The following is an 11,629-nucleotide window of genomic DNA, read 5'->3' as shown; positions in this document are numbered from 1 at the left end:
GATTCTTCAACATCTTTTGTATTTTACTTTGAATCCATTCAGCATCCACACAAACCCAAAGGATGCTACACAAAAGATTCATAATTGTGTAGAGCAGGGACACACTTGTGAACCTGAAGTGTAATAAAGAATAGCAACTTATATCATTGTTTTTTATTCTGTAGAAAGGTTTTTATTCTAGAACTACGACATATGCATCAAATACAATCATGTATGAAAACTGATCTTCTGCACCTGCATGTGCTACATTTGCCTGCATATTTTGGTGAAATCATGAAGTATGTGCTTTGTATATGTCCTTTGATATGTCATACATGACGCAATGGTTGAAACATACCTTCAATAAAACAACACACCAGGAGATCAGCTATCGTGGTAGGGTATGTGGCCGGCCGAACTCGCCTATTATAGATGGATGCCAGGGTGACTGCGCATACAGCGGTGTCGTCAGTTGGGCAAACGACGTTGAGGATGAATCACGGTGGGGGCAGGCTCTCACGCGGAGGCGGACTCGCGTGGCGGACAGGCTCTCGCGCAGCGGCGGGTGCAGCAGATGCGGGCTCGCGTGGCGGAGGCCTCAGCTGAAGCCGGTTAGCGCGGCGACGGCTGGCTCGCGTGGTAGCGGCCTCGGCAGATGTGGGCTCGCGTGGCGGAGGCCTCAGCTGAAGCCGGTTAGCGCGGCGACGGCTGGCTCGCGTGGTAGCGGCCTCGGCAGATGTGGGCTCGCGTGGCGGAGGCCTCAGCTGAAGCCGGTTCGCGCGGCGACGACAGGCTCGCGTGGTAGCGGCCTCGGCAGAGGCGGGCTCGGCTGGCAGGCTCCCGGGGCGGCGGCGAGATCGCGTGTAGGGCGGCCACAATGTTGCAGGGAATCTGCGTGCAGGAGAACAATCAGATCTTGAATAGGGAAGAGGGCAGGATGGTCGTGAAGGAGTTGACGGAGAGCGTCCGCCTACTCGACGGCGCAGTACATGGAGGCGATGGAGGACAGGGAGCATGGGGCTGCGCTGCGGAAGAAAGAAAGCCATCGGGATTGCGGGCGAAGGGAGGCGAGGGCGACCACGACCAGTTTCCTTTTTCCTGCAAAATGATCACGCGATGGGAGGGGCGGGGACGCGGTGATTTTTCTGTTGGTGGAGTATGGTCAGCCAAGGTAAATTGCTAAGTGTACATCAGATCGCGATTAGATCAACGACGGCTGTTAGATTTAGAATGATGAGCCTAAATGTGTGGTGTTGATTGGTTCGTGCGGGGTAGTGGGACTAATTGCAGGGTGCACATAAAAAAGATGTTGTTTGATTGTTTAATAGTAGTGTAGATGTAGATTCGGTAGAGTACGCAAAGTTCATCTGGTTAAACTGATTGTAGAATTTAGATATTGGGGGCGTTTGACTAGCTTTCTCTTACATGAAACTGTAATCGAACATGACTTTTACACTCGACATGTTGTATACATAGATGCAGCACGTACAGTTTTCTTGTTGCGTGAACACCAACGGCTACAGAGTTGAACTGGTCGAGCACGTGCCTCTTCCATCCAGCCTATATGCTTCATGTTCTGTGACCGTTTTTTTAAAATCTAAGGTAGAAAAAAAAGGTAGTGTGGCCAAAGTGCACCGACATAACAAGTTTCCTGACTCACAATGGTTTATTTTACCAAGTTTTCAGACGACCAAACAAGCCACGTGGTGACTCCCAATGTCATTTACTCCTACTTGTTAACTGCTTGTGATATTTTTTAATTTGTTAGATTGTAAACTCTCTATTTTGTAGCACAGTATAATCGAAGTCGCTCACATACATGAACATACGCTCATCCCTATGAACGCACATACACACCCTATCCTTATAAGAATCTGCAAGAGACTGAGCCAGCATAACATCTTGAGATTGACTAAGCCACGACATGCGCCTCGTAGTCGATGAAAACATCTCCTCCCACCGAGAGAACATCGTCCAAAAGTCTAAAATAAATCTAAAAGAATGAGAACACCAATGTAAACTCTCTTTAATATTGCTTTGTTAAGACTTGTACAACAAGGTTTATGATTTAGCTCTAGCTGCTAACCTCCGTTAACAAAAGCTTCCACAATACAAATTAGAAATGACAAGATGTCGAGAAGTCGTTTCCTTGATAGAACCCATGTCACTCTCTCGATCAATCAGTACATTTATGGCTATGCTATGGCCCACACAGTAGGGGCCACAACGATGGTGAAGCCTACTACCCCATACCGGGGCAAGTACTGACTGCGAGTACATTGTCACTTATCGAGCGTGACACATGGCTTAGAGCAAATACAATAGTGGGTTATAAGTCTTCTTACATGGCACTTTTGCCTATATAGAGGAGAGAGACAAGAAAAAAAAGGAGTCAGCCACTACTTGTGCTCCTAGGAAAAACATTTAATGAGAAGAAAGAAATAGAGAGAAACTGGAAAAAATCTAACCTTATAGACAACCTTATAGCCAGCCTTATTGTATGAATAGTTAATAATGTTAACTCTTGATGACATGGCATGTTTATATAGCCAGCAACTAGCTATATTAACGATGCTCTTAAAGTGTTCGTTCATGGTATGACGCGCTCGTACCTCATCGACATCAAAGGACAAGGAGTTGGTGGGGGGGAGGCAATGGTGCATCCCTTCATTACGTCATCTATGGTACCCATTGGAGAGGAGCATATGTGGTAAGGGGTTATTGTGGTTACCCCCCGTAATTTATAAGAGAGGAACCGGAGCCAAGGAAAGGAGGAAAGCAATCTTATAACAATACACACTTGTCTCCAGAGCAAGAACTAGCATGTAGAGTGTAGGGTATTACACCCCCTCGGTGTCATGAACCTGGATAAACAAAGCCTCATCTCTGAAATGATCTGAAGTGTTTGACCCCTGTCTGGATCTCTATTAGGGGATCCCTACAATCCTTGATCTCGACAATCACCCGTTGACAACATATGCAGTTAAGGTTCAATCATCCCGTACAGGTTGATTGATGTAAAATCGATCTCCACTTCACAGATGTATTGTTAGTTTTTCTTTTCGACCGATCTAACCTCACCATTGTTATTTAGTTCAATCATTCCAAACCATCCAATTTTAGTCTTAACTTACTAAATTTGAAATATGAGGAGGTTTTTGGTTCCTAGAGCAAATATTTAGAATGTAAGTGGTGTGCATCCGGAACCAGATTAAGACACCCCTATTCATGTTGCCAATAATGGAGAGTTTAATATGGCTAAAATTCAATCAGATCCCACCCCGATGAAGCAAATCATTGAATATGCATAAAAAATTCAACACAAAGTTAGGAAAACATACATATTGAACGGTCCAACCAAACCAATTTCATCACATGGACTCAAGAGCATTTTCTCAATCATGGTACTGTAGGGAAACATAGTAGAAAAGAAAAAAAAACTCATCCTACGATCACCCAGGAACAATATGAAGATGCATAAATGGATTGGATCACGATCGTTACCGACTCCAGTAGCAGGGGAAGTAGATGAGTCGACGTACATTGTACTTGGAGTCCCTCAAACCCTAGATGAACGATCCCGCAAACCGTCCACGAACAATCCCTCGAATGGAAGACCAAAAGTATGGCCTCTCTACTTGATTGCAAGCGTACGATCTTCAGGAATCGGCAGCGCTTCGCCATCCAGAGCTAATCGTCACCGGAGAATTAGAGGGAGGAGATTAGAACCACACAGTGCTTCTAATTATGACGATTAGAGGATCTAAGTGCTCTATTTGGGAAACTAGGACCAACTAGAAATAGAACTAGAGAACTAGAGGAGGCTCCAAAACTTGTATGTCCAAATAGTGCAAAAGCCTCTAGTCTATTTAGGTTGAAAGGGGAGGAGGGGGTGTCGTGGTTCTAAGTCTGACAGTAGAAAGGGGGGTAGGTATGGAGAGGCAAGATTTTAGCTATATAGCGAAGATGTACACATGAGGTTTTACGAGTTCAGGCCCTTCTCGGAGGAAGTAACAGCCCTACGTCTCGGTGCCCGGAGGCGGTCGATTGGATTATGTGTGTTGTCTTACAGGGGTGCGAACCCTTGTCCCAGAGGAGGGGGTGGCTTATATAGAGTGCGCCAGGACCCCAGCCAACCTCCATTACAAGGGGCTTAATGTACATAAAGTAAGGGCATTACTGGTAACGGCAGTCTTATATACTCTTAATGCTCATGAAGACTAAGGAGTGAATGCCTGGCCGTTGTGCATTCTTCCGACTCCTGGTCTTCGATATAGTCGAGTCATTCCCCATACGGTCGAGTGAAAGTGAGGAATGACGGTCGAGTGATTATACCGTCGAGTGGATTCTTGGTCTGCTTATCTTCTGGGGTAGTGACCTTGGATAGGACGTATAGGTCAGGCCTATGACCCTACCCCAGGTCTATATCCTCATCAGTAGCCCTCGAATGGATTAAGGTGCTAGTGCAGAATAAGCTGAAATTGAACTTGTCTTGAGCTTTGGGATCTCGCGAGTGCTTTATGCAAGTCCGAGCGCCCGCATCGATGTTTGGTGTCGACTCAGTCGCCTTGATCCATTCAGTGGACAGTCGAGTGAATCTGTTGACCTTATGTGTCGAGTGTCGTGTTGGAGCGCAAGATCCTGGGTGCGATCGTCTGCAGTGTATCCCGGATTCCGCGGGATACGAAATTTCGGGGAAGCGCGCCAGACGGGGAGTGCCGAAGCGGGCGGAGTGGATAAACAGTGATTCCTTGATTCCCGCGCCGCCTTTTTCGCCACGTACACTACGCGTGATTGTTGCGGGATTTGACAGGATCGCCTGGTCGCACGCGTCAGTCACTCGGAAACAATCTCTTATAAGGTGGCCGGACCGAGGCGTCTGTACTATGCACATATTCTCTTTCTTCTTCTTTCTCTGCTTCTCCGCCGCACCTTACTCTTTCGCTCCGACGTTGCTGCCCCGTCGCCATGGTGAAGGACAAGACGGCGGCGCTAGAGCACACAAAGAAGACGAAGGAGGTGGCGAAGGGCAGGAACAGCAGCGCGGGTCGTCATCGCGTGCGAGGCTGCCGCCGGGCTGGATCCAGGGCGATTGGATCCGGTCTTTGATTCGGCAGGCGGACCTGGACGAGCTGGCGAAGTTGGGGTTAATCTCCAAGGGAGCGGCAAGGCTGCCGGAGGGGGAGACGATCCCTCAGCCTCAACCGGGTGAGTGCGTTCTGCTCGCCACTCACGTCGACCGCGGCTTTTAGCTTCCCCCGCACCCTTTCTTCCGGGGGTTTCTGAACTTCTTTGGTGCTCAACTCCACCATTCCTCCCCAACACCATCACATATTTAGCTGCTTTCGTGTCGATGTGCGAGAACTTCTTGGGGTGTCGACCGCATTGGAGTCTTTTCAAGCACATCTTCACCATTCGTTCCCAATCGGTAAAAAAAGGCGAAGTCGAGTGACTCGAAAACCCATGTCATCCAGATGTGCGGGGGTTTAGGTATCCAAAAGAGGAAAGGGAGTGCCTTTCCTGCTATGACTCTTCCTGATTCCGTTAGAGGCTGGCAATCAACTTTGTTCTATTGCCAGGATGTCGCGGCTCCAGGTCAGTCGACCGGCCTCCCCCACTTCTCGTTTGACCGAGTCCGGACTCCTCCTCCGCTGAAAGTGACGACTGGCGAGACCATGGAGACGAGGATGTTGGTGGATAGGGTGGTTCAGCTTATCAACGATGGTGTTACGGGTCTGGATCTGTTGGAGGTGTTCCTCAGTCGACGCATCCAGCCTCTCCAGACCCGCGATCACCCGATGTGGCTGTATTCCGGACCGGACAACACCGCTCGGGTCCATCCAGAAGAAGTACCGTCTGCAACGGTAGCTTTGTGGCTGAGGAGCATCACAGGCAATCAGGACAATCCCAGAGGATCTAGGCGAGTCGTTCCCTTTAGCAGCAACAACCCACCCGACAAGGTGCGCTTTTCGCTCTGACTGCTTCTCATTCATGCTCCGACTGCACTTGAGACTGACCGACTCTCGTTCGACCAATTTGTCCCGCAGGTGTTCACCGAGATGCATTCGATGCCCAATGGCGAGCAGGCTTTGGTGCAGGCTCAGGAGGGGGAGGACATCGCGGAAGATAGTGACGAGTGGGATTCTCAGGAAGACGACGAGGAGGAGGAGGAGAGCGAGGAGGAGGATGAGAAGGAGGAAGTCGACTCGCCGCCACGCTCCGAACGTCGATCCAAACAGCAGCATGACCCAGCCGGCGGGCGCGGGAAAGGTGTGGGTACGAGTGCTAATACTCAGAAGCGCACTCGGACGTCGACTCCGGAGCCGACGGAGAAGGTGGCCAAGCAGCCTAAAGTCGCTCCCTCCAAGGCCCGGAAGACACTGCCGCGCATCAAGATGGACGTCCTCGTTGCCTCAAGGTGGGTATCTTGTTTGTGTTTCCGTAAGTCGACTGAATAATTGTCTTGATCTGACTGACCAATCCTTGTTTCTTTCCAGCCCCACCTCTGCTGCCACTGACATGCACTACTGGAATCTGGCACTTTGTCATCTGCCATGGCAGGTGGCAAAGGCATGGTCAGCGGATGGCAATGGCTTTGCCATCTGCCAGCAGATGGCAAACAGGTCGTCCGAAACCCTGCCGGTCAAGGCTTCTTTGCCGTCTACTGGCTGATGGCAAAGAGCCTGCAGGCTCTTTGCCGTCTGCCAGCAGATGGCAAAGGCTGCATGCTTTGTCGTCTGCCAGCAGATGGCAAAGAGCTTTGCCATCTGCTGGCAGATGGCAAAGAGCCCAAATAAGCCAGCCCAAATTTTACATGTAGATGACACGTGGCCTCTTTGCCATCTGCCAGCTGATGGCAAAGTGACTATATTGCCCCATTTAATTTTGTTTTTTCTTATATCAATTCATTTTCACAGAAAATCAAACCCAAATATATTTATATGACCAATATAGCATATTCAACACATATTACCAATAGTCATGAACACATATATATCCAACACATGTTACCAATAGTAGCAAGTTTCATCCGTACATATACATAGTTTCATCAATATTACACAGTTTCATCCATAGGTAGCAAGTTTCACAAGGTCAAAACAAAAACTAAATATAGCATAAGACAGGCTACTGTATCAGCTCAGCTTTGTCCTCTGACCATATCATCGACAAGTGACAGACGGGTCAAAATGGAAAGCTTCAACGATAGCCATATAGGATATTAGGATTGACTCTACTTGGAGTGAAAAACAAAACAAACAGGCCAAAATCAATTGCTTTCAGTGCAGCCGTTTCTTTCCAGTTTGCAAACAAGAAATTCTCTGGTTTGAGGTCCCGGTGCATCCACTTCATGCATATGGCAGATCTGATATTGTATAGGAAAGAACAAATGTACACACGTTATTCACTAAACAGACAGAAAAGTGAAGTTGCAGCAATTTAAGTACTACCAAGTTAAATGTGATCCTGGATAATCTAACAGCGCGAATGAACAACAGAAAATGCAGAAATTAATTGCTTCACAGATTAGATCATAACCTATTCAATGGAATATAGCCAACAAATATTTCTACCATGAATCACAGAATGAATGTGTCCCAGCATACTGTTAGGACAGTGTTAACATCAGGTATCCTAGCCTTATTTCTAAAGAAAGTGATACTTGGCCTGAGTATATCAACTCCAGTTTTTTCAGGGACATCATGTACAAAACATTTAAAACAGGGCCATGAGGAAAACAACAAGAATATACATTAGATGATGAACACTATAGTCGAAGGATTTTTGGTGACACCAAATAGTATGCAGGCAGTGCATTTCTAATAACATTAATAATCTACGAATATGTAACATTTATCCTATGTTGTCTTTTGATAATTTCTTCTCCCTCAAATTTAGCTGCAGACTTATGACTTGGCACTATTAATTCAGTAGGAGAATGCGAACTTTGCGGAGATTGTTCAGTACATAAAAATATAAGTGAAGCCCAGAAGCAAGTGGTTGAAAGCAAGATGAGGGTGCTCTCTTACTATCAGTTGATAACACTACTCTTTAAGTCTGTTTAAACTGGCTTTTAGGAGAGCACGGAAGCACCATAAAGATTTCTTCCAAGGGATAAAGCATCAGGCAGGGTAAACTGTTGATTTCTGAAAATGGTGCAAGGTATGACATTATAACTAACTAGCCGTCAACCCGTGCAGTCTGCACGGGCTAGTTGTACAGATTATACTTTATTAGTAGAATATTTTTTATAATATTAACTATATTAAAAATGACTAATCATGAGTGTATATTTTTTTAGGTTGTTGAAAGTTTATTGTTAAAACAAAAAAACCATTTATCCATACACAAAAATAGTATTTAAATTTATTCAACATGATGATACTATTTTGTTGCCTCATAGTATATGAATTTAAATTTATTTCACTGTCAGTAATGTTTTGGAAACAATACAATTGTGGGAACAAATAATATTCCGATATTTACAAACAACAGACAACTTTCTTAAAGTCTTGCCATTCTAAAAAATAGTTAACTAATTCTTCATGCATACTAATTCCATATTATCAAAGTGGAAACATTGAGAAGATGTACAAAGTGAAGATCACAATCACAATCAGACTATGTGTTTTTCCATCCAAAATAATTAACATACGTACAGTCTTGCAACTCTGTCAGTTGTGAGTTGTGACCATCAAAATAATTAAGCCTGAAACTTTATTAAAGTCTAGTATATGCCTCTTTCACCTCTTGCGCCTTATATATGCCTTGCAGCAGTTTTTGGGACACAAAAAAATATTAAAGTCCGAAGAAGCTAAAAGCAAATTGTTGACTAACCTATCATCTATCAGGATGGATGCATACTGGATCAAGTAAAATAGAAAGGATAAATATCTCCTAGCAAATGCACTTCGGGACATGGGCAGACAGCAGCACAGCCCCTCACAGAAGTTTGAACTGTAAATCCACTGATGATGTAAGCTGTACTGATGCATTATTAACTTTTTCGTCCGACACATTTCCTGCAAGTAGCGACCAATTTACTAAGATACGTACAGAAGATCGAGAACTAAATTCGAACCTTGTTGAGTATAAATTTCCCTCAGGTTGTTAATTATACATATGTATGCATACTCGTATTATTACAATATTTTTTCATTTTCCCTCAGGTTGGATGATAACACTATACACTACGATGCATGCATATGTGCAGAGGTATAAGTGGCCAACTGTAAGATATCGGTTTGAAATATGATTAAGATATTAAAAGCAAAATGTGGTGCACTTGTAACCAATTCAGGTCTTTAAAACATTTAGCCCAACAATCAACCACACATCAAGTATCATAATGAGAATGAAAAATATCTGATGCACAATGCTGTCATCAACGTGGTGAGGAGAAGTGGCGCTAGGGTTCTCGTGGACGGATTGGCACACGTTTTGTTTTTGCAGCCCGTGAGAGAAGTCTTTCTTTCTTGCAAAGCCCATGAAGAGGTTGGCACGTGGGATATTTTGCAAGGAATCCTGAGCATCTTCATCATATGGTTGTACATACCTTTCTTTTTTCTTTTCCACTTTTGCAGCCTATAGATGAGGATTTGACGTGGGAGGTGGGATAAAGTGCATGGACTTCTTGCCAGATACAATCCCACGGTTGTAGAAAACCAATGGGGATATCCAACGGATAATTTTGATTAGTTTCTAGGATTAACGTGGTATCTCGGATGGTGCCTCCAATTAGTAAATATAAGATTACTATGTGGAATTGCAAAGACAACTCACTATAGTTGCTGACGAAAACCATTCAGAATTTAAATTATTTGGTACTGTTAGGAATAAGTACACAACTTTTCTCTGCTGGATGCGCTAATCTGAGTTTAGTAAGGTATGGCATTTAATTTGTCTTTGAAAATTCTATTTGAATGAAATCCATGCACGCAAATAATAAGTACCCTATTATTCATCTACAAATTAAGTAATGGACGGGAAACAATTTTGTACATGACGAAAGGAAAAGCACCATGATTTCTCTTCATATTACTCAATGGATGTGAAGCAAACTTTTACCAAAAATAATTTAGTGGATCATTAAGATACTTGCATGTTTCTCTCACTTGAACAACAGAAGCAATTTCACTATTGAGATGGAAGTCGATCCTGCAAGGCATGAGATATGGCAAGGAATTAAGAAAATATATTTGAGCTCAGCATGTCTTAGTTGCCTAAATGACAATAACAAAATTTAAACAATTTAAAGAGAAAATCCAGGGCAATGCTTATAAGGAAGTAAAGATAGCTAACTATTTTTGAGTCCTGTGATAGCTTAATTGTGTGTCACGAATCATCCAAGCACATTTGAAAGAAGTCACTTTTGACGCGTCTAGCTTACCAAATAAGTGAAAATGCGTCTTCATTTGTCATATTTATTACCTGAATGTGCTATCCATACCACCTTCAGGGCAATCCAGCATAGCCACTTTAACAAATCATACAACTGAAACAAGTAAAAGGCCCCCAGGAGATTATAACACCCAATGAGTGTCGATGTTTTTGGACTAAAACATAATAAGGAACAAATAAAGTCCCTGACAAGCACCTATACATCATCTCACTACTGAGTGAAATACAGGCATGCCCCTCATCATGTAACCTCTCCATTTCACAAACATTATAGTTCCATGTTTATTCAATCACCAAGATTTCTGGGCTTTCGCCACAGTCCAAATTCCTGAAGTTGACACAAGTGCAACTCCATGAGGTAACATGCTAACTTTTTTGAAGAAACATATATGTATTAAACTACATGGAACTCTCAAATAAGTCTGAGGTAAGTAGGTAACCAATGTTATCCAGCGGACATGTGATACACTAACAGTTCGGATTTATTATGGTAGTATGTGTTTTGCAAATGATGCAGCAAATGAATGAAACTAAGGGCAGAAAATACAGTAACAAAAATCAATAGCTTGCTATGGTACCTGAGAGAACAGGTCAGCAAAGCTGGTTAACATGATCTCTTCACCATCTTTGTAACTTTTATTGTTTGCATAGTACTCCACTAATTGCTCCCGGAAAGAAACCTAGAAGTAAAGTGCCTGCAATAGAATCACGAAAGAATTTAGCCAATCCCATAAGGCATACAGATATAAATCTAGAAAACATATTTTAGATTTCTAAATAATCACCATTTCTACAGAAAGACACAGACGAAGGGCAGGTGCTCACGACAGGTTAGAACATCTTCACCTGCGCTCCTGTGTTGGGAGCCACCGCACCCCGCTTCTCCCGCACGCTGCCGATGCCGGAACCCGCGACGGCCGCATGAAAGTCCAAGAGGTCAAACCGCGTGCGAGCTATCAGCCGCGTACTTCGCGCACGCCGTCGTCGCCATGCTCAGTAGTGTGCATGCTCGGCCGGTGACACAGAGGACGATGGCTGCAATGCTGCAGGAGCTCCGCCCGCTTCCCTGATCCGCACCGGCCACCAACGTGGGACGGCGCATCCGTGTCATTCTCCGCACCAGGTTCCCGACCACATCTGCCACCGACGGCACGGCGCCATTGCGGCTGGATCCAGGAGGGCGGGAAGGAGGGGCGGGGCGGCTGGGCTCCGGTCGGCGAGAAACGGCGAGCTCGAGTGTGGTGGGGTG

The 11,629-nt window shown here is 44.8% G+C and overlaps 1 protein-coding gene across 13 annotated transcripts; it reads right to left on the bottom strand.

The window, feature by feature from the left end:
- Nucleotides 1–6,993: 6,993 nt before the first annotated feature.
- Nucleotides 6,994–11,623, bottom strand: LOC119275418 (calcium-dependent protein kinase 20-like). Of its 13 annotated transcripts, none has more exons than XM_037556252.1 (6): nt 11,166–11,623; nt 10,959–11,075; nt 10,411–10,474; nt 10,095–10,137; nt 8,818–9,002; nt 6,994–7,345 (listed from the first exon to the last, which is right to left on the bottom strand). In XM_037556252.1, the coding sequence occupies exons 3-6, from the start codon at nt 10,449–10,451 to the stop codon at nt 7,180–7,182; spliced, it is 435 nt and encodes a 144-aa protein (XP_037412149.1). In that variant the 5' UTR covers nt 10,452–10,474; nt 10,959–11,075; nt 11,166–11,623; the 3' UTR covers nt 6,994–7,179. The 13 variants fall into 13 exon arrangements, 6 of the variants coding, with proteins under 6 accessions (XP_037412149.1, XP_037412150.1, XP_037412151.1 ...); XM_037556253.1 differs by having other exon boundaries at nt 11,206–11,623; XM_037556254.1 differs by having other exon boundaries at nt 11,227–11,623.
- Between the last annotated feature and the right edge of the window lie 6 nt (nt 11,624–11,629).

This window comes from Triticum dicoccoides, chromosome 3B, assembly GCF_002162155.2.
Source record: "Triticum dicoccoides isolate Atlit2015 ecotype Zavitan chromosome 3B, WEW_v2.0, whole genome shotgun sequence".
In the NCBI taxonomy this organism is placed as follows: Eukaryota; Viridiplantae; Streptophyta; class Magnoliopsida; order Poales; family Poaceae; genus Triticum; species Triticum dicoccoides.
This window is presented reverse-complemented; position numbering and strand designations above follow the sequence as displayed.

Coding starts and splice junctions, on each gene's coding strand:
- LOC119275418 (XM_037556252.1), bottom strand. CDS start 10,451: ATGCTGGATTGCCCTGAAGGTGGTATGGATAGCACATTCAG. Junction 9,003..10,094: donor AAATTGCTTCTGTTGTTCAA/GTGAGAGAAACA, acceptor CGCTACTTGCAG/GAAATGTGTCGGACGAAAAA. Junction 7,346..8,817: donor TCCATCCTGATAGATGATAG/GTTAGTCAACAA, acceptor ATACAATATCAG/ATCTGCCATATGCATGAAGT.